This window comes from Gallinula chloropus (genome assembly GCF_964237585.1).
Source record: "Gallinula chloropus genome assembly, chromosome: 14".
NCBI classification, from domain to species: domain Eukaryota; kingdom Metazoa; phylum Chordata; class Aves; order Gruiformes; family Rallidae; genus Gallinula; species Gallinula chloropus.
In genome coordinates this window covers 326099-348220 of record NC_140099.1, presented here as the reverse complement: position 1 = coordinate 348220, position 22122 = coordinate 326099, and the positions used below count along the sequence as shown (strand labels likewise).

Sequence of the window (22122 nt, the reverse complement as noted above, 5' to 3'; positions counted from 1 at the left end):
TAACATGCACCAGCTGACTCCAGTGCTTCAGAGATGAGGGGGTGGATCCCTCCTGGTCTTGTCACCGTCACCACTGGTGCTTTGGGCCTCAAAGTGATGCCACTTTGGTTTCACAGGGAGAACTACTCCTGCACCAGCAATCTGGAGAGGCTCTATTCCAGTAGACAGACATGCCATGCCAGCTCAGCCAACTGAAATGAACCTGGAAGTAATTAAACCAGCAGCTGTTTAATGCTAGCTGAAAGACCCTGGTCTCTGTCTGTGGAAATTTGGTAGCTGTCACCTGAATTAAATTAGCACATGACTATTTTATTAAGCAATTAATCAGTACTCTGCTGAAGCTGAACTTGCATAAAACAAGTAGCCATTTTTAGAACAGTATTTTGTCTCAAATTGGTCTCAGTGTCAAATAATTCAGTATATAATGAGGTTTTCTAACAACTTGGAGAGCTAAATACTGATTAGATCACCGCTGTCCCTCAACTGCAAGTAGTACTGCCCAGAGCAGCTCAGAAAGCACCTTTCTGCAGGCACTGACCATAAGATGTACTGAGAACAAGGTGAGTTTTAGCAAATTTTTCTTTACTAAAGTCTCTTGTTATAAATTACACAAATAACTTTATAAACAAATCCCCCCCTTTGCATTTTGTTTAAAGTAATAACTTTATATCATACAAATAAAGAAATTTCAAGTATGAAAAGTGCATTATTGCAATAATACCTCTTTTGCAAGTCCAAAAAATCTTGGTTTAGAATAAAACTGTAAAGTGTAAAAAAGGAGTAAAACAATCAGTGCCATCTATTCATTCAAGAAGTCCAACATCTTAAAAATGATGCTTAGTGTGTTGCAGAGGCAGATTTACATCTGAAAGCAACATGTAATTGAAAAGAAGCTATGTGTGTGTTCATCACTTCATGTTATTGACTTTTTCCCTAGTTTTCTTCACCTTTCTTGGCAGGAATTCACAACTCAAACAGTGCTTGTCCTCAGGTTATCACCTGTTCTGGGCTGCTGCCACTTGCATGGTTCCAAGCTCTTCATCCTCTTCATGCATTCGCTTTAAACTGCCTGGAAAACCAAACAAAAGGCAAGAGGAAGGAGGATCCAGTGGAAGACATCAGCTGCAGCAGCACACAGCTCCAAGGAGGAATACAGGGAAGTTGCTGTTGTCTTCCTGTGGGGAATCTCCCCTCTGAAGACACTCAGCCAGATGCTGACAGCACTTTTCTTCCATGTGGAGAAGTGTGAGGGAAGAAAAGTTTCCTGAATTCCACCTGTTTTTGCAGTCCCTTTACCTGTCCCCCCCCAAACTCCATTTCCACTGACCTCTAGCCAGGGCTGCTAAACCTCAACATGACTACAGTAAGATTATTTTAGATGCCCTTGTTATCTGTTTATAGACACAGCAAAACTTCTTTGTTTGGATTTTTTTTTAGAACAACTGCTTTAATCTTAAGGGCAGCAATCATGTAATGAGCACTGGCTGCTTTCAGCCTGTCCCTCTCGATTCCTCTAGGGAACTGGAGAGGATTTTGAAGGACAAGGAGAGGCAGGGTCCTTCTCCAGTACTTCAGGGAAGCACAAACAGCACAGGAACAGCTCAACCACAGGAGAACAGAGTATTTAAGTGCTGCATGCTGAAGTCTGAGCACAGATTACACACCAAGTGCAGCCACCCCCTGGGATTCACTGCTGCTGGGGGTCTGCAGAAGTCACCTCAAGAGAGCAGGTAAGATAGGCAGCACCACACACAACAGGAGAGGCTTCTGACCTGTAGTACCAGGGGGAACTGAGAGGGATCTCTCCAGCTGCAGTGGTGACATCATCTGGATGGTTAGTTTTGCTAGATAGATGGCTTCATATTCCTGAAAAAGTTTAACAATACACAGTTAAATGTTAGTCTGGCACAACACTTTGTAAGGATGAGAACTGACCCAGGGAGTTCACTAGGACAGACTAGGGAGCATCCTGGTCACCACAGAGAGAGTGTGAGGGGCTGTAACAGGCTGCCCAGAGAGGGGGTGGGTGCCCCATCCCTCGGGGTGTTCAAGGCCAGGTTGGATGGGGCCCTGGGCAACCTTGTGTAGCTCCAGGGCTGGAGGTTGGTGTCCCTGCCTGTGGCAGGGGGTTGGAGCTCTGGGACCCTTGGGGTCCCTCCCAGCCCAGCCCAGGCTGGGATTCTGTGATTCTATAATAAGGCAGAGATTTGAGAGCTCTTGGTTGCTTTGACATAAACAATAAAACCTGTCAGGAAGACAGAGCAAAAGATGATGACAAGAAACTGCTTGAAGAGAGTAAACTTGCATTTATAAAAAGGGCTGTGAGTACATTCAGAGAACTCTCTGCTGCTCCCAGAAGGCAATTCAGACTAGAAACAAGCCAAACTTGGAAGATAGTAGCTTCAGAGATTTCTTACAAGGACAAATCATACACAGCTTTGAAGTTGCCTGTCACACTTCCAGCACTACACAGGAGTTACTTTAAAATAAATAACAAAAAACCCCTCTCAAACTCAGGATAGATTCAACCACCTTGCTGCCAGCCAGTTAAGGAACAGCAGGGACGCTGCAAATCTCTTTCAGCCCACTGTGCTGATGTTTGCCCATCATTATCACAGAACCACCAGGCTGGAAAAGCCCTTTAAGTTCATCCAGTCCAACCATCCCTGTCCTGTGCTAAACCAGCTCCCTGAGCACCTCATCTCCCCTCTGTTAAACACACCCAGGGCTGGGGACTCAGCCCCTCCCTGGGCAGCCTGTGCCAGGCCCTGACAACTCTGCCAGGGAAGAACTTTCCCCTCCCATCTGCTCTGCCCCTGCCCTGGGGCAGCTTGAGCCCAGTGCCCCTTGTCCCATCTCCTGTCCCCTGGCTGCAGAGACCATCGCCCACCTCTCTGCACCCTCCTGGCAGGGCAGGGGAGGTGGGGAGAAGGTCTCCCCTCAGCCTCCTCTTCTCCAGGCTGAACACCCCCAGCTCCCTCAGCTGCTCCTCAGAGGATTTGCCCTCCAGTCTGATTATTCACCCATCAGACTCCTGCTATCTGATGCAGAAACATCACCAGACCACTGTCTGCTGTTTCAGACTTGTGAACATCATCACCTACAAATGCAAACATCAGGCAGCACCACTGGTGTGTGCCACAATCCTTACTCTGCAGCTTCTTTAGCCACCAATTAAGCTGTTTCAGAGCCTCTTAATCAGGATTCACATTTTCTTCTCCATTTCTGGATTCACTTTGTCTAATGCTTAAGTCTAATAACTGGGGTACCCACTCATCTTCCTCTCAAGCTCTGCTGTGGCTTCTGACATTTATTTGAAGTATGCTTCTACAGCAGATGTTAAGCTTAAGTAGAAATGGCTGTTCTGCATGAAAATTGCTCAAAGAGCTTCTGAGTTATGACCAGAAAAAAAGAAAAGTCACCTGAAGTTGATGGACAAATCCAGCATTAGGATTAATACAGAATCTTCTTTCTTGAACATAAGTAAATGCATCCCTTAAGGAGAGGGGAGAGAAAATACTTCAGTGCAAAACAGACTGGGACAAAAGCCTCTGTGGTTTCAGGAGCCTTTCACCCTATTTTCAGTTCTTTGGAAAGGCACCACCTCTCAGTGCTCCTCAGAACCAGGCTGTGTAGCTAAAACTCTGGGTACAACAGGAGGCAGCAGTTGTAACACACAATTTGCCCACTCCCACAGCTGGCTGTCCTGTTCTAACCACACTGCTTAGAGCAGCTGGTACCTACTTCTTCCTAAAGACAGGACAGAAACAATGCTGCAGTGAAGTGAAACAGAACAAACTGCCCCATGTAGTGTCTTCACTCAGTCTCAGTAGGTAACAACAGGCTTCTGCATCTATATGAGTCTGTTTACATCCCTCCAAAGTGATTATCCACTTATACCACTTGAATTAGAAGTATTAATACCTACAGACTGCAGCAGACTTCTGGCCTGTACTCAAGCACTCTGTCATTTCAGACTTTTCAAAGGGTTATCTACATGACCAAGCTCTGTTCTTACCTGTACTTCACCCCAAATGTTTCCATTATGTATGCAATAACTAAGGCAGCACTGGAAAGAAACAAATTAAATCAGTAAAATCTATTTCTGGTGTTAAAAAAAACCAAACCCAAACAGTAGGATGGGTCATTTCCTACCTTCTAGAAATCCCTGCATTTCCATGGACAAGAACTTTCCCTAGGAAGGAAAAAGAAAACAATTACAGAATTAAGAAGATCCTTTGAAGTGTAGCTGTCCCTTGTTGAGGAGAACTACACAGTAGAAAGGTGCATCCTAATAATGTGTGTGCCTGTCTTCTCTCTAGATTACCAACTACCCCACCCACTGGGGTAGGGAAGCATGGATTCCTCCACCTCCAAGGATTTTTAGTAACAAACTCAGCATTCCAGGCTCACAATGCACATTTCAGGTCCCACACTAGAGAGGGGGCAAAACCAACCCCCCACCCCACGCAACTGATGCACAGAACAGAGCTGTGATTCAGGGGGAAAGCCCAGATATACAAAGTAATTCGTTCTGCAGAGGCAAGAGGAAAGAAGAACACTTTGTTCTGAATGTGTATGATGTAGTTCAAGTCCAGCACAATAAAACCCTCCTACCTACGAGTCTCTCACTACACACCAAGTTAGTTTTCAAGCTTTAACAACAATCTATTACTACATGAAGGAAAAAGTTATGATTTTACCTCCACTTTGTAAACTTCCATCAATAAATTCTTTAGTCTAAAAAGAAAAAAAAAAACATTACAAGACTCAAACCTTCAGCTTATTTCATAAGTTACTGCTACTGGCACTTAAGTGTGATAGAATTCTTGTTTCAGCCTGTACAGACCACACTCTGTTTATACAGACTTAGGACACCACTTAAACTGGACATTCCTATTTCTTTTGTACTTTTAACCATCCATAAAACTGTCAATAAAAAACAAAACTCTACAAAACCCCAGAACTACATAAAAACCCAGTATACATGTGTGCCTTTTACAATCATTGTGTCACATGTTAGAATAGAAATAAGCTCCAAATGGCTTTGGGGAAGAAACAAACCCCCAACCTAACCCACAAGCAACAGCATTACAGCCTGGCCCACTGACACTTGTGTCCCCTGGAAATTCTCCAGTGATACTTCCAGTTACAAAAGCAGGTCTCATCAACCTGTAAGGTGAGATAGGTGATACAGCAAAGTCTGTGGGACACTGGCAGGTAAATAATACTGGCTGAAGAGTAAAATAATTTATTGTGGGGAAAAGTCAGAGTAGATTCTTAAAAACATACCACCACAGAGCTACTAAGGTGTTGGTAACTGAGATTTACAGAGGATGTTGTCCTATCAAGTGGCACTGTACTCTGAAAACAAGCCATCAACTGATTTGTCACCTTGTTCTGCAAAAACACAGCCACCTCTGCCACACACAGGGAAGCCAGAAGAACTTTCTGATGTCAGGGGTTTCTCTGGGGGTACTAGGCAAGGAACAAAATGCTTTTGCTCTGTTGCAAACTAACCTAAAACAGAGATACAATGCCACAGCTCAAAGCTGAGGGTTTATTCTGCTTGCAAAGGTCAGAATGTAACCAGTACCAGTACACTTAAAGATGCTTGTTAATTCTTCTACAGTAAGCATGTTTCAAGATGCTGTACAACTTAGTTACACCAGCTAGTTACCATCTTCTGTCGAATTTTAGAACTTGATACAAGAGATGTAAGAAGTCTTGAGTTCAAAAAGTGAGTTTCCCACCGGCCAAGTTCTCCAGCACTCTCCCATGACCTCAGTTCTTTGTTTGGAGACCAGTCTTGTCTTTTTTTTGGAGACCATAACAATGTGCAGCTTTTACAGCTCTGCCTCAGTTTCTGTACTTGCAAGGAGGAGTTAATTACACTTAATAAAGTGGCAATAAGAAAGTCAGGAGTTCAGAGCCCATCCAGGAGCCTCAGGTTGGGCATCCCAAATTTGAAACTGGTATCTTAATTCAGAGAATTCTTGCTGGGCAGCTCCATCCCCAATCCATTCACATGAACACACACTTACCATAGGGAAAAATCGTATTATATTCTCCACTGGATTATCTGCAATATCCAAGACTAAATACCTACAAGGAAAACAGTTCTAGTGAGCACACAGTAACACTGAGTTGTTGTCATCTGTACACACACAGCTGATGCCATGCCACCACAATTCTCAAACCTGGGGCAGGAAGCCAGCACCACCCTCCTGGCTTTACTTTCTGCTCTAAAAATCAACAACTCTTACAAAACAAGTGGCCTCTGGAGCTCTCCTCATGAGGAAGCCAGTAAGGAACCTTCTCCAGCATCCTCTGACAAAATCCCCTTTCAGAGTGGAAGAGATTTGCAAGATGCTACAGGTGACTGAGTGTGTTTGAAAGCAGCACACTACACACTCAGTGCTCCCCATCAGTGTGTAAGTACAGGCCAGTGTTCTTCCCAGTATTTTATTGGTGGGACAAACTGTACACAGAACTCTCAGTGATAAAACTGCCAACTCTGCAGTCTGGTCATACAAACAGGAGGGGAATCAGCTTGTTGAAGGGCAGAGACTGGCAGCACAAGGGTGATGGAGTGAAGCTGGAGGAGGGAAGGGTGAGATGAAATATTAGGGGGAAGTTCTTTGCAGAGAGAGTGGTGAGGGGCTGGAAGGGGCTGCCCAGAGAGGGGGTGGGTGCCCCATCCCTGGGGGTGTCCAAGGCCAGGTTGGATGGGGCCCTGGGCAACCTTGTGTAGCTCCAGGCCTGGAGGTTGGTGTCCCTGCCTGTGGCAGGGGGTTGGAGCTCTGGGACCCTTGGGGTCCCTTCCAGACCATTCCATGATTCTATGTCTACAGTTTTAGCACAATGAATGAACTTCATGGTTTGGGTTTGAGTCTTTCTACACCGTAGCACATGTTTCAAACAGGCTGTATAGAGTTCTTCCCCCATTTTCACAGTAACAAAAAGGTCTCATTAAGCCAGAATAAGGTTTTTAAAAACAAGACCTTTCCCTGTTTGCAGTTGTGCAAGCTCTGAACACTTCTCACCTAAATAACTGCTGGAAGTTTGGTTTAATAAAGTTTGCCTCGATGTTTTGCCGTATGCATATCACATGGGTGATGCCATGCTTCTGAAGGACAGGGAGCTGTGGGGAGAGAAGGAGAGATTGTTTTAACTACTGAACCAGCAGTTGCAGGGTAATAAAAAGAAAAGCTCTGCTTTCATTCACAATGGGGCTAGATCATGTCCTCAAGGAAAATCAGCTACTTTTCCATATTCAAAGCCTAGTGTGAAAAATTGTGTCTTTCAGAACAGCAGAACATCAGCAGCCACAAGAAAAAGCATTCCTGACAGTGACAAACAGAGCAGGCAATAAAGCAAGCTTCCAGGGAACCTGTTTGTCTCTGCCCACCTTCCACTCCACCTGAAACTTGCAAGTCCCTACATGATGTAGTGATTTTCAGCTAGAATTAGATCCTTGCTGGACTCAGGCCACTAAAATTAACACCATTTATACTAGAAGATAAACTTGCAGATAAAGCTTTGCCTTAGCAGTGCTTGATTTTACTGCAGCTGCAGTTTGAATACTATTTATGTGTGAGCTCTAGTTCCTAAATGCACTGTAATGATTTCATGAAGGAAACAGACTGCCTGATCTGCAACGTGCAAGTCTCAAATATTTTATATTTTCTTAAAAAAAAAGTAAGCTTTGTATAATTTATAATTCTCAATTTTGATACACAAAGCTCACATGCACACTCTCACTGCAGCTTTGTGCAGCCACTTCAAACTCACATTCCTCTCTGGTTTGTAAGGAGCAGGTAAAGCTGAGGAGCTGAACCAAGAGAGCACATTGGTATGTGTGCATGAACACAGACACAGAACTTTGAGCTGCATGAAAACCACTCAGGACTCATTCTTCTCCTGAATCAGCCCTTTAGCTCCGATTATCCTGCAGGCTAAGAGGACCAGCCCATAAACACACCACCTATTGCTTCTGCTCTGGCATCTTTCATGCTCCAGTTGAGGACTGCACACAAATTCTCTCCACAGACAGCACTGGAACAAACTGCCACCCCAACAGATCACCACAGCAAAGTTCTCTGATGAGACACTGTTTTGAAAACCATACCTTGCTTTTCATAGCTGAAGAGTAGGGGCCTAAAAATAACCCAGGTAAAATTTCCTAGAGGGGCAGAAAAACAGATATTTAATACCAACCCAAAATGACTTTGAATAATACACTGCACTCAGCTCAAACTCTGGCCAGGGAAACAAGACATTTACATGCCAGTGAGAGATGTGCTGCTGAGTGTCATTTATAACAGGGTGAGGGGGATAAAATCCGTTTGGCAAAATAAAAAGAAACCTGATCTTTGTGCAGGAGATCTTGTTTTGGAACAGGAACCAAATCCTTTATTTGGACTAAGTTCCAGTTTGATTACCACATCCTACCCAGATCAAATGAAGGGAACTCTAATTTTGTATAGAAGCACAGTTTGTAATTAATTCCAAACCACTCTCTTGGTAAAAAAGAGATACATGCACAGTGAGTCTTCTAGTTTTCTCCTAGGAGTAGGAAAACAGCAGTTCTCAGCAATTCATCTCCCCACCAATAAAGACACGTAGGTCTGTAGATCTTGTCTTGCACATGACAGGAAAATCTTAGCTGTTTGCAGCTCCTACCTGCAGCCATCTCCTAAAAATATTCATGAAAACAAAAATAAAGGAGTTGGGGGGCTCTGAAGTCAAGGATAGTACATGTTTTTTGTACTTGCACAACTCAGATCCAAGCACACTGAACTGGCAATCCTCTCTCCCAGGATGCTGCCTGACACTTCTCCCCTGAAGACTCCTTTTGATACCAGCTCTTTCCTAGGGCACTTTCTTTCTCTTACTGAAGGCACCATTGGGTTCAGATTCAAAAGATAGATGAAAATATGTCATTACCTGCATCTCTCTCCTCATGGGGTAGGTCCAATCCTTAAGGAAAAAACAAACAATAATTATAGAGGCACATAAAGAGGAAAACACCTCAAATCCAGACAGAGGTATTGTGTACAAGAATCCAGATCTGTTTTCTGCAGACTGCACAGGCCAGCTGCCACACAACAGGCACATCACTCACACTTACTGCTGACCCTCCACACAGATATCTCCTTCTCTGCAGAGATTCCAGCCCCTCTGGACACCGACCTGTGTGCCCTGTCCCAGGGACCCTGCTTGGGCAGGGGGTTGGACTGATGGGCTCTGGAGGCCCCTTCCCACCCCTACAGCTCTGTGATTCCAGTAACACTCAAAATCAGGGAAAATTAACTTGAAAGCTAATGCAAAGAAACCTCAGGTATTCTCCATCATCAGTGGTGAAGCTCTGCAGAGCAGCCAGTGTTGAACATCCACACCTCAACTTTGTGCTCAGCAGCTTCACACTTGAGAGGGGAGGGGAAAAGAAAAAACAACAAAGGAAAAGTTTTATATCATTCTGTACTGGCCATGGAAGCACAAATCTTCCCTTGACTGGTACATTCCTACACCCACTGAGAAAACAGAAGATAGCAAATACAGCAGGTAACTCCCCTAAAGTCTACACTGCCTCACCTGACACATCAGACTAGTTTTACTTGGAATATCCATAATTCAGCTTTGACAATTCTAGGAACTCAGCCTCTGTGAACACAGCAAGTGTTCCACTTGAAGTGGAAGTTCCAAATGAAGTTCCACTTGTCTCCATCCTCAGCAGTCACACTAGGAAGGGCCCTTGCACAGGGAACACGAACATCCAGCTGTCACACTGCTTGTTAGAGCTGCCACATCCCACCATCCCACAGCATCCCAGCCCCTCCTGTCTGTGAGGAGGCCACTCTGGAGCCAGCCCTTCCCAGCTGGCTATTTACTATCATCCAGCTCAGTGGCTCAGAACTTCCCAGAGCAAATGCCAGTATCAACATTTTCCTCCTTTGCTCCTTTCACAGAGCTGCCAAAGCTGGATAGAAACCTGCTCTGGCAGACTCTATTTCTGTCTTTCCTTCTTTACAACTCCCACTGTCCTCTATTAACAGGCTCTTACTCATTCTTTGACCCTCACACATGAAGGAGTGGTATCTGAGATCACAGTTACCAACTGGAGGAAAAGAGTCAACCATATAAAATCAACTAGACTGCATATATTTGTTTACATAACTTTGTTTGCTCCACACACACACCAGCAGCTAAGGGAAAAAAACAGCCCAACTTTGCCATATGTCGTTCTTGTCATGTTCCAATCTCCTCAGAACTATGAGAAAGTTAAACTCTAAATATTCCACCTCTGAAGTGATGTCAGGATTACACCAAAAAAAGATTTCAGGCCCTCAAAATGCAGCACTGCCCACCTTAGTGCCTGCTGGTGACATTGGTGTCACACTAATCCTCTTTTTACTAAGAGACACAAGAAAAACCAGTACTTCCCTTCCCCAGACCCACAGTTACACAGGAAGGTTTTGGTAGCACTTGGTAAGGGAATTAGAAAGGATTTTAGCATCAGTAAAGTTATTCTGGAAACCACTTGACTTGAATCTGGGAGGAAACAAACATTAAACCACTCAAGACAAACGGATCCTACCTGAAACTGTGGTGGAAACTGGGAAATAAAATGCACTGAAAAGATGTTTGCTAAAGACACAAAGGGGTAGCAGGGTTATTTCTGCATGTAGCAGCTGTAAAAGCTCCTGGTAGTAGAAAGCAGAAATCCTGTGACAAAAGGATGGCATTTACAGAGCTGTGGCCTTTGAAAGTTGACCTAAGGGTGTTTCAGCATACCCCTGTTGTCTCACTGCACGTACAAAAGCTAATTCACTCATCAGTAAAGCAAGAAAAACCCAGCCCAAGTGTAAAAACAATAGCAAGGGTATGAACTCTGAAAAGCTCCAACTATACTCCAGGAGTATACAAGCACTCAAGTGGGTTTATTACTCTTGGTAGAATTTGTAACAGGAATTTGTCCCTACTTTGGTCAAAGGGATGTAGCACATGACAAATATTCCTTTCAAATGCCTTAGAAAACGTGTTAGTCCCAACAGCCATCAGCTCTGCAAAACAAGCAGCCCAGAATTTACCAACATACAGTCCCAGAGGAAAACAAAGACCCAACAGACAACAGATGCCAGAGATGTTCTGAACAAGAGAAACCCATTGGCTCCAGACATTAGTCTTCAGTGCTCTTTGAGAAGCCCAAAAAGTAGAGTTTCCAATGGGATTTAGTCTGCAAAGGGAGTATCCCAGAGGTGGTGTCTCAGATTAAATGTTTTCTTTCTGTAAGTATAAGGAAAGAGAGATTCTGGGGATTTCTTGAGTGCCCTTCAAGGGTTTTAAAACTAACAATGTGAGATTATACAAATGTTAGGCAAAATGATGTTAAAAAAACCTATTCATGTAGTCTGAACCCAAGCAGAGGTCTCATTTTAAGGAATTCAGTCACCAGCCACGTTTTCCATACTGTCTGGAGCACCTGGAAGATAAATAACTGAACGTTTCTCTCTTTTATCAGACCAAATACAAGAATTTTGCTAAGAAAACTACTGATGATGCCAGAGCTGGACAGAGTAACAGCCTTGCTGCTAAGTAAATGGCAGGAACCACACAGTGAGCGATGACTCACTGGAAGACACCATCTACAGTACTCTCAAGACCCAAAAGTCAGGAGAAGGAGGGCAAAATACAACCAAGTTTTAAAGAGAGATGCACCTCTGACAGATCTTCCCAAACACCACTGAGATTCACTGACAGACACGTTTCACTGAGGGTGCTCCCAGCACCTATCTGGTGTTTGTGTTCACAAATGAAGTGTCAGGGGCTATCTAAAGCACTTCAGCTGCTGTTCCAGAACGGAGCAACTAGCAAGAGAAAAGGGAAGGAACAGGTTTCAAAGCTCTCCTTTCCTCTCCACAGCCAGTCTCTAGCTGAAATACATCAAAGATAGGAATGAACTGGCTTGTCTACACTACAGAGAGCTGCTCAGTAACCAACATCCGAGCTGCATCGGGAGCTGCTCTGCCAACAGCTGCAGGGGTTTTGTCAGCATTTTGTCACAGCTGTACCTGTGCTTCCAAAGAACAGCTTAATGGCAAAAGAACTGACTACTCACATTTGTAGAGTCACAGAATGCTTTGGGTTGGGAGGGACCTCAAAGATCATCAAGTCCCAACCCCCTGCCATGGGCAGGGACACCCTCACTAGAGCAGGTTGCCCCCAAATCCCCATCCAGCCTGGCCTTGAACACCTCCAGGGATGAAGCTTCACATTCTCTCTGGGCACCCTGTGCCAGGGCCTCACCACCCTCAGAGTAAAGAATTTCTTCCTAACATCTAATCCAGACCTGCCCTCTTTCATCTTGAAGCCCCTGCCCCTTGTCCTGTCACTGTGCTGCCTGTGTAGGCACATGTAAGCGCTCATACATGTGGACCTTTTCCTCAGTCACCTTGGCTAGGATGGAATACAGAATTCAATTAGTTTAACAGCCCTGACATTGAGTCTTGCCTCTGCTCAAGATCTGCACATAAGCAAAGCCTGTGGTTTTTGAACACAGCACAGTGTACCCGATGCAAACTGCACATGCCTCCCCAGGAGCAGCGTAGAGAGATGGATCTATGTGGCACTGTTTAGCTGGTCCACCAACAGTTTAAGTCTGAAGACACATCATATAAAAGGTATATCCTAGCTGGATATCTTTGTCAAAGCTCAGCTTTGGATGAAAGGCAATCTGCTCTACTGCACTTCCATTATTATGGTTAAACTCTTCTGCCTTACAATTAACAGAGCCTGCAAAGCACAGGCTACACTAGATGAAGGAAGAAGCTCTCAAATGCTCTGAAAAATAACAGCCCACTAGTAAAATAGCTGATAGTTTAAAGAAGGAGCATACAGCCTCAAGAAGTATCCTTTCTGGGTTTTTAGCTGCTGCCCATTACTCCTCAGCATCACCGGGCATCAGCCACCATCTGCAATAACTCTCCCTTTTTTGCTTTTGAAAAGCTGCATGCAACTCCCAGTAAAACCTTCCTGACCACTCCAGGCTTCTGACCCTTTCCCTCCCCTTTTCCCAGCTCTTTTGTTGTTGAGTAACAGCATCATTTACCCCTGTACAGATTTCTGTTCCCATCTCAATCTGTCACTGCGAGACACCTGCACGACCGAGCGCTCCTCAGAAACCTGGGGCTGACAGAATCCTCTTGCTTAAAATTTCCCTGTCTAGTGGAATATTCACAGAAGCTCTAACACTCCAAAGTCTCTCCTCCAAACGTGGTACAACATCCTTCCACTTCTTTCAAGCTGTGAAATCAAAGCTGAAGACAACTGTTACGGCAGCGACAGCCACGGGTTCTCCTGACCCGCTTCAATTCCTTCATCCGCCCTGCACAGCTGATCTCTTGGCTCTAACTTTGTCCCACTCACATAGGAAATGAAAGGTACCAGCTAAATGGTGTTACATCAGCAGAGGGCAGAGTTTTATTAGCTGCTGACACTACCATCACACCCCCACAGCAGGCTACAGCTTGGATTGTAGATGGGTCCTGATCCCGTAACAATTACCGTGACATAAAAGCTTTATGCTTAATGCTGAGGCAGCTTCAAGTCGAATTTGCACAAGGAAATGAAATCACATCCTGGTTTTGAAAGTATTTGGGGAAAAAAAACCCAAGAAAAGAACTCAAAAGCTGGTGCAGTCCAAAGGTGGGAGGGGAGGCACTGCCACTAAAGACCTGCACAAAAATAAAGGTAGTTACACCAAGGGATTTGATAAAATGGAACAAACAGTTGGCAAAAGAAATCATTAGATACTTAAAACAGTAATAGAACCTTACTACTTGCCATCTTTTAAGAAGAAAACAGACCAATTAAATCAAGTATTGAAAACAAGTTCAAGAAAAACACTCAGGTATTCCTGCAAGCTGGCAGGTGTACCACTGAAACACACGGCATCAGGGGCCCCAGCATCACCCACACACACAAGAGGCAAGGCTGGATCTTCAGTTCCAGCCACACTTCATGTTCCTGGGACACGGTTATTTCTCTAAGAAGGTGGGTTTTTAATGTGTGCACATGCACCAGGCTTCTACCTGTGTGAGGGGGCCTGGGTGAACATAACGAGGTTCAACAGTGCAAAGTGTCAGGTGCTGCACCTGGGCTGGAAGAATCCCAGACATATTGACAGCCTGGGAGAAGAGCTGCTGGGGAGCAGCCCTGAGGAGAAGGACCTGGGTGTCAGGGGGGATGAGAAACTCCCCATGAGCAGCAGAGGCTCCTGCAGCTGGGAAGGGCGATGGGATCCTGGGCTCCATCAGCAGAGGGGGGGCAGCAGGGACAGGGAGGGGATTGTCCCTCTCTGCTCTGCCCTCCCCAGCTGGAGTCCTGTGTCCAGAGCTGGGGCCCAACACAAGGAGGATGTGGGGCTGTTGGAGAGGGGTCAGAGGAGCCACGGGGATGCTCAGAGGGCTGGAGCAGCTCCCCTAGGGAGAGAGGCTGAGGGAGCTGGGCTGGGTCAGCCTGGAGAAGAGAAGGCTGTGGGGGGACCTCACTGCAGCCTCCCAGTCCCTGAAGGGACCCCAGGAACAGGAGGGGAATCAGCTTGTTAAAGGGCAGAGACTGGCAGGACAAGGGGATGGAGTGAAGCTGGAGGAGGGAAGGGGGAGAGGAGAGACTGGGGGGAAGTTCTTTGCAGAGAGAGTGGTGAGGGGCTGGAAGGGGCTGCCCAGAGAGGGGGTGGGTGCCCCGTCCCTGGGGGTGTTCAGGGCCAGGTTGGCTGGGGCCCTGGGCAACCTTGTGTAGCTCCAGGCCTGGAGGTTGGTGTCCCTGCCTGTGGCAGGGGTTTGGAGCTCTGTGACCCTTGGGGTCCCTCCCAGCCCAGACCAGTCTGGGATTCTGTGATCAAATAATTCAACCCACTCATTTTGTTCACTCAAGATGTGGGCACAGCACCAATGAGAACAGAGCTGCACTGCCAAGGTTCAGAAAGGCTTTGACAGGATCACCAACTCCAAGGGGCAGCTGGTTAAAGGGTGAGATCACATTCCCAGCCTTGCATGGTTCTCTAATCCTATGGACACCATGCTTGGGAAATGATAATGGCTGAAAACTAACAGGTTTTTTAGCAAAGCTGGTTTTCTACCAAGTAAGCTCCCTGCTCCAGGTCACCACAGGTCAGATGAACACCAGGACAAACCCAGTGACAACACTGGACTGTTGGCAGGGTGGGTAGAGGCACTTTTTAGCAAAGCCAGCTATCAGACAGGCTTTGCTGGGATGGTAAGTCCCCCCTGGGTCAGAGATCCTGCTTCAGTCAGTCTCTATGATGGTAAACGTAGGCTGGGAACCAGCATTTTAACAGCGTTTTCTGTGGGTTTGCAAAGAGTAGTTGGACAATGGGAAGCTCTCCTCATATAGACAGTTTTGCTTTTGAAAATACAAAGGAATACAAAGCTGGGATGGTGGAGAGGGAAAACAATAGCAGGTGGGAATGACAGAGCACACAGAGGAAGGAAAAAGGGCACAACTGGAAAAATAAAGGTTATTTTGGCCAAGAGGAACACAAGGCATGGAAATGGATAAAAGGCAGGCTAAGGCAACTGAATGGAAAGTAGAAACACAGAGAGGAAAGAACCATTTCTAGTTGGTCCCACTGTCCAAAAGACACCTCTGCTCACTTGTTAAATACCCATTAGCAACCAGGATCATCAGCACTGGCTTCTACTAAAGCACAACAAAGCAGTGAGGGCAGAATTCCTCAGCTTACACAGAGCACAGAGCCAAGTGGCAGAGCTGCCACACTTGGATTGTTTCCTTTTCAAACAGACTTGCACTGAACCTGAGGCTCCTCCGAGGCTTCTCCCTCGTGGTATTCCTCCTGCATCCACCCTCAGCAGCTCTACCCGCTCCAGTAACAGGTCCTGATGAGTCACTTTTTAAGAAGAATCTGTAGAATGTGCACTAACAAACAAGTTTTACCAGTAAAGGAAGACTTGTGTTGCGATGGTCATTACCAACACAGCCCATGAGGCTGCTCAACTTCAGCTGCCATGGGCACCTTTGATCCGTGCACAGGAGCCTGACAGTGTCCCACAGAGCTGGGATCAAAACCTGTCACCTGACTTACCTTTCCCAGCACGACACAGCATTTATTTTAAGTTTCTTTTGCACTATTATGTGGGTAAGTAAAGTAAATATTATAATACTTCCTACTTGAAGTCTGCAGAGGAGGGGAACCACTCTGTGTTTAAGGGGGTTATTTGTGTTTCCTATCAGATGTAAGAGTATAAAAGCTTAAGAATTTGTTCCACCTTGAGATGGAGGGTAGTGTGCTACTGCACAGGGTAAGAAGCTATCTGAAATACAGACTAATACAGCCTTTCAGACTAAATACAGCTGTCAAGAAACATGTATTTCTTCAAAAATCACGCACTAAAGAGAGCTGAGTTTTTACACACAGAATAAAAGGCAAATACCACTGACAATTCCATCACAAAAAAACCCACGGAGAGTCCTAAAAAAATTCTAATACACCACAAACACCAGTTTGCTCAGCTTGCTTGCAAGCTAATATGCTAATGTTTTAATAAAGAAATGATCTGGTAATTACTGCTGTGTTCCTATTCCATATAGCCGAGTGCTGTTCTATTTTTGTTGTCGTTGATTAAAATTTAAGGGGAAAATCATTTCCATTAAAGCCCCTGAATTATTCCAGTCCTTATTTCCCACCTTGCCCAAAGTGCTAAGACATCTCAGTACCAATACAGTATGTGCTCAGTGGCTGCTATTAACCAGACCCTCCTTTAATGGTTATTTATCCGTAGGTGTTTATACTGGAGGTAAAAAAAACCTTCTCACATTTAAGTAAGTCTGAGATCTCATCTTGGAAAGCATGTCAGTTTAGGAAAGGACATAAAAGTCCAGGCTCACAAGTTACTTTCATGCCATGTACGATCTCTATTACTCAGCAGACTCTGCAAACTCACCATCTGTAAAGGAATACACACCTTTGCAGCCACTCATGGCATACACCAAAAAAGCTTTGTAAGAACGATGAGTGACAAGTTGAATATCCACAAATTAAAGGCAAAACACACTCAGGTGGTGTAAGGACCTGTAAAAAGGACTTTGGTTTTAACTGCCTTAGACTCACCACTGAAAGGCAGGAGCTGGTTCATCCCAGGCTTCATTGTTTCATCGGGCAGAGCAATTCAGCCAGACCTCAGCCAGCACGTGGGAGCAGACTGAGGAAGCCCCACAAGCCAGCACTGCCACACGTACCCAAGGGTGTCAGGCGAGCTGCCACCTGTGCTGGACCTGTACCCACCACGGTTCCACCACCCCGGTGAACTTTACACACAGACTGCAGGGAGAGAGCGATGCGCGTCACTGAGTACTCAGAAGACCAAACTTCTCCTGGAGATGGTATCAGGTCAGGAATGCAAAGAAGGCACAACTCTTCCCAGCAGGTAAACATCACTGGCACTTCAGGAGCTCCAAGAAGCACCAGTAGCCAAGCAGTTTACAAACCCAGCGACGTTTAGTACTGTGTCTGGACTGGGGACATTGCGAACGATCTACAGGCCAGAAAAGGGACCTACCTACCTGGAGCAGGTTTCTGCCTGCGCCAGTGCAACCACGGGCTGCTGCTGCCCCCCAGCAGGTCTCCTTGCCCGCTCTCTGATCTGTCCTGCGCAGGAGCCAGACCAGCTCCCCGCTTTGGTGACCAGTACTGTGTCAGCTGTCCCATGGTTACTGGTGTCAGCCGGGGGTGGCAGTTACATCCCCTGCAAGTGACCACAACGTTGCACTGGCTTGAAGGACCCTACTTCAGGAAGGGCACCAGCCATTCCCCAGGCTCACTCTGCTCCACTTCCCCCCCACTGCCCCCGGTGTTTTGAAATGGCCTCTACCAAGCCAGCATTAAACCAGACACAGCCAACCTCCTGGAATAACATCAGGGACTACTCATTGAAGAGCCTCCTCACTGCAATACACAACAGACATTACTCAGCTTGCCAGGAATAACCACTTTTTATGGGCGGAATGGTTTTATTTTCTCTGGTTTGCTTATCCAAAGCATCTTCTTTAGGACTGGGCTGGAGTCTCTTCGACTCTGCTGAGTAAGTTAGCTCCACAAGGACTTCAACGTGCTCCACACTGGCTTTAACTTTTTTGTTTCCCCCAAATACTCCAACTACAGTGTAGTCAGATCAAGTTCAGACACAAATGTAAGGTGCTGGAAAAAATTAACTTACATGTGTGGAGTTTTGGGGTTTGGTTTGGGGTTTTTTTTTAAACTCCCCGAAATTCTCCACTATGGTCTGGCAGAACGTTCCATCTTGACATACTACACGTTAAACTACCAAGGAAAAGAGCAGGAAAAAAAGCAAAACGTAAAATCCCTTCTGAAGGAGACCATATTCCAATTTCAGTTTTCATCAGCTCAGAGCTGTTAGACCAGCAGCAACCCCTGGTTTTCAAACTGTTTTAACCACACACCCCTTTTTAGCCATTCTAGCTATAAACAGGTTTGAAAAGCCAAAAGCCATCCAGGCTAGACTAGTTAATCATTTCCCAGAAGGAACTGTACGTAATGTGACTGGTTTAAAGTATTTCTTTCTTGAGAAACCAAACAAATCATAACTCTGAAGATGGTATATAAACTGTGTTCACCTACAAACCCATTACAGCCTTCTGAAACCAACCAAGATGACCTGTAAACACCTCCACAGCTTTGAGGAGAGAGCTAAAGCTTGACAACAAAACCAAACAAGAAAAAACCCCCAGCACTTCCATATTTCGTGTAACTCACCACAACAACAGCACTCAACAGCAGCTCTGTGAACATGGAAACAAATGCTGACGTTTATGCAAGATTTCTGAGGGGCTCAGATCCTATCGGCTTGCCTGATGAACACTGTGGCATTGCACATTACACATCTGAGGCTCTCAAAGCAGGACGCTCCAGGCTGCTGGTGACACGTGGGAACACACCACCAGCACCCGGGGCAGAGCAGAGGAGCCACGTTCAGGAATCAGACACCGCGCTGGCCCCGCTCCGCTGACACCGGGCGAAAGGGCGCAGCGCAGCCCTGGCAGACATTGCCACCCGTCCTGCCTTGTGGAGAAGTCCTTGCTCTTCAACACTGAAGAAAACGCTTCTCCAAAGGACTCACCGAGAGTGCCAAGCTGTTTCCCCAGTGTGCCAGAGCCGGCAGACACCGGGTGTGTGGCAGCAGACACGCAGGTGCTCGCTGCTGGCAGCCCACGACCCTCCCGCACTTACAGAACGGGGTGAGCAGGGGAAGCGGCGGCAGAGGGAGCACAGGGCGTGGGGACCGTACAAAGCGAGGGGGAACAGGCAGCAGAGAGGGCAGGACACGCTGAGGCGCACACGAGGCTGAGCTGGGGCCGCTGCCGGAGAGCGAAACCCGAGGGAGCAGCAGCCAGGAGAGCTGACCGGCGTGCGGGGGGTCGGTGACACCCTCTCCTCAGCAGGCAGAGCTGGGCAGCAGGCCGGCGGGGGGAGGCCGGAGGCGCCCGAGAGGGGAGGCGCAGGAAGGAAGGGGGTCTGGGCGGGCACCGGGCGGGACCGCGGGATGCGGCCGGTGGTCCCGGGGGGTGTCTCAGCGCCCAGCGGCGGGGCCTGAGGACGGGGGTGTCACCAGGACACGGGGAAGGGGCGGCCCTGCGCCTCGGCGGGGCCTGCGCTGGGACCCCCGCGGGCAGGGGAGCGGGACGGGAGAGGCGGCGGGGCCCCGCGGCGAGCGGGCGGGGCGGGGCGGGACGCGGGGCAACGCCGCCCGGGCCGAGGGGCGGGGGGGGGGGGGGGGGCCGGGACCATCCGCCACGCGGGGCCGGGCGCGCACGAGGCCGACGCGGCAGCTGCCCCCGCGGCGGGCGGCTCTCGGCAGCCCCCTCCGCCGCTCACCTCAGAGTCCTCTTTGGCCTGCGGCAGCGCGGGGAAGGCCGGCTTGGCGAGCTCCATGGCCGGGCGCTCTCCGGGCGGGGCAGGACCGGACGGGGCGGCTATTTGGGCAGCGAGCCCGCGGGCTCCGGCTCGGGAGCGGCAGCGGCGGCAACGGCAGAGGGAAGCGGAGGAGGCGGCGGCGCGCTCAGCCGCTCGCGCCCAGCCGCCATGCTGCTGCTGCCGCGGCTGCCTCTTCCCTCCTCCTCCTTCTCCTCCCGCCGCCGCTCCCCCCCCTCCCTTCCGCCCGCCCCCGGGCTCCGCTCCAGCGGCGGCGCCGCCCCCGCCCCCACCCCGCCCCCAATGGCCGGCGCGCGCGGGGGCGGCGCCGCCAACGGCCCGAGGGGCGGGGCCCGGCGCGCGGCAGCTCCCGCAGGCGGGAAGGCGGCTCCTCCTCCCCGACCGGCCTCAGGCGCGGCCGGGCGGGCGCCCTCCGCTCCCCACAGTAGCTCATTCCCTCCTCGCACCCCCAGTTCGAACTTCTCAAACAAGCCCTTTCCCCGCCACAGGTTCACAGCGATCGAGGTCTGGTTTTCTGCGCCGTGAAGCGCCTCGCGCCTCAGCCCTGCTCCCCGCCACAGGGGCCCTGCCCCTGCCCCTTCTCTCAGCAGCAGAGGAACCCGTTTCCATCACGGGGAGCAGGCACTCTGTCTGCCATCAGACAGACGCCGCCTCAACTTTTAGCTGAGGCCACAGACGCGTTTTCAAAAGGCTGCTCTGGAGATGCCCTCTGACCTGCCAGGCTTGGGGCAGGAACCTCTTTTTCCCCTTTCTGAGGTTCCCTGGCCCCAAACTCCGCGGCACAGTTAAGGCACCGTCCCAAACTCTTTAAACGTTGTGTTGTTTGCTCGTTTCCCCGTGAGAAGCCTTTAGCAATCACGTTTCAGCAGCCGCTCTTTGGGCGCTGCAATTTCCTCCCAGCACGAGATGAAAAACCAAACGGCCAAGGAGAAAGCAACAGTAAAGCTGCAGCTCCCACCTCCAGCTGGCGTCTGGAACAGGGACAGGTGCTGGTAGCCTTAGTTTACAGCCCAGCTTTTAAAAAACAAGCTGCAACCACTCCCAGGAAACAGTTTGCCACCTTTCACCCTTCTCCAAGGCAATGGCAGAAGCTCAGGTCACTGTTTACACCCCTCTAGAGCTCAGAAGCCACTTTTATTGCATTTCCTCATTGTTCCAAGCACACTAGCTGCCAGCACCCAGACCTAGCACCTACAGTAAACTGCGACTTGCATCTTGACACTCCTAACACAGGCACAAGGAAGCTTTCATGTGAACCAGAAATCAAAAGGTAACAACCATTAGTCATATAAACATGAAAACATTGTTGCCTGCCCTGTTTCAGCTGCTCTACACCTTTGTCTCACAGCAATGGTGAAATACAGCCCTGAGAGATGCTCTAGAGCAGGATGTTTCCTGGCAAACCTAGAGTTAATCTAATGAACTTGTCTCTCAGCTGAGCATGCCCAGAGTAATCCAATTAGGATAATCAGAAGTAGCCAGAAGTAGGGTCTTGTACACTACTGTTCCAGTACAACATTGATTGATCCACAGGCACAGCCCTGAAGTGGAACTGCTTGGAAATCAAAAAATGAAGCATGGTGACAGACAGCCTTAAGAACACAGACACCTCAGCCTCTACGTTTTGTTACCATGTCACACAAACAGTCCCAGCCCTCAACTCCCAGGACGAGCAAAGTCACCCCTTTGCACCTGGTCGACTTCCAAGCTTGTAAAGCTCTGTGCCCAGCTCCTAAAACAGGGCAGGTTCAGATGATACAGAGCTCCTGTCTATGTGGGGGACCTCAGAAAGGAAATCCAGCTCTCGTGTCTCCCCACTACCCCAAAAGCTGGAATAAAACTTTTTTTATATGTAAACTGCTCTGTTTCTCCACCTCAGCTTACATGCTTTTGTCCATAAACAGGCATTGACCATTAAAGTCAGAAGACAGACTTGTTTACTTCTTGCATTCCGAGCAATTAAACGCTAACTCAGCTAAATCCTCTTCCCTCCTCGGAGGGAAAGTTTGCACCCAGTTGGTACGTCAGGCATAGGACTCCAATGCAAAGTCTTCACCAGAGAAAAATTGCTCTTCAATTACCACAGACACAACTCTTTCAAAGAGTGACAGAAAAGGTACATACCAGGATAA

General features: G+C 47.9%; 1 protein-coding gene across 1 annotated transcript; it reads right to left on the bottom strand.

Annotated features, from left to right (window-relative positions):
- Positions 1-567: 567 nt before the first annotated feature.
- On the bottom strand, positions 568-20192 carry STYX (serine/threonine/tyrosine interacting protein). The gene is made up of 11 exons (XM_084270677.1): positions 19934-20192; positions 8950-8982; positions 8132-8185; positions 7047-7144; positions 6045-6105; positions 4704-4740; positions 4156-4195; positions 4019-4069; positions 3423-3495; positions 1773-1866; positions 568-1069 (listed from the first exon to the last, which is right to left on the bottom strand). Exons 1-11 carry the CDS (start codon positions 19988-19990, stop codon positions 996-998), a joined length of 672 nt encoding a protein of 223 aa, XP_084126803.1. The 5' UTR covers positions 19991-20192; the 3' UTR covers positions 568-995.
- Between the last annotated feature and the right edge of the window lie 1930 nt (positions 20193-22122).

Bases quoted from the DNA above. Each gene is read 5' to 3' on its own strand.
- STYX (XM_084270677.1), bottom strand. From the start codon at position 19,990: ATGGAGCTCGCCAAGCCGGCCTTCCCCGCGCTGCCGCAGGCCAAAGAG. The intron at 6,106-7,046 runs GTGAGAAGTGTT...TTTTCCTTGTAG, and splicing joins AACTTCCAGCAGTTATTTAG to GTATTTAGTCTTGGATATTG. The intron at 4,196-4,703 runs GTAAAATCATAA...TTTCCTTCCTAG, and splicing joins TGGAAGTTTACAAAGTGGAG to GGAAAGTTCTTGTCCATGGA.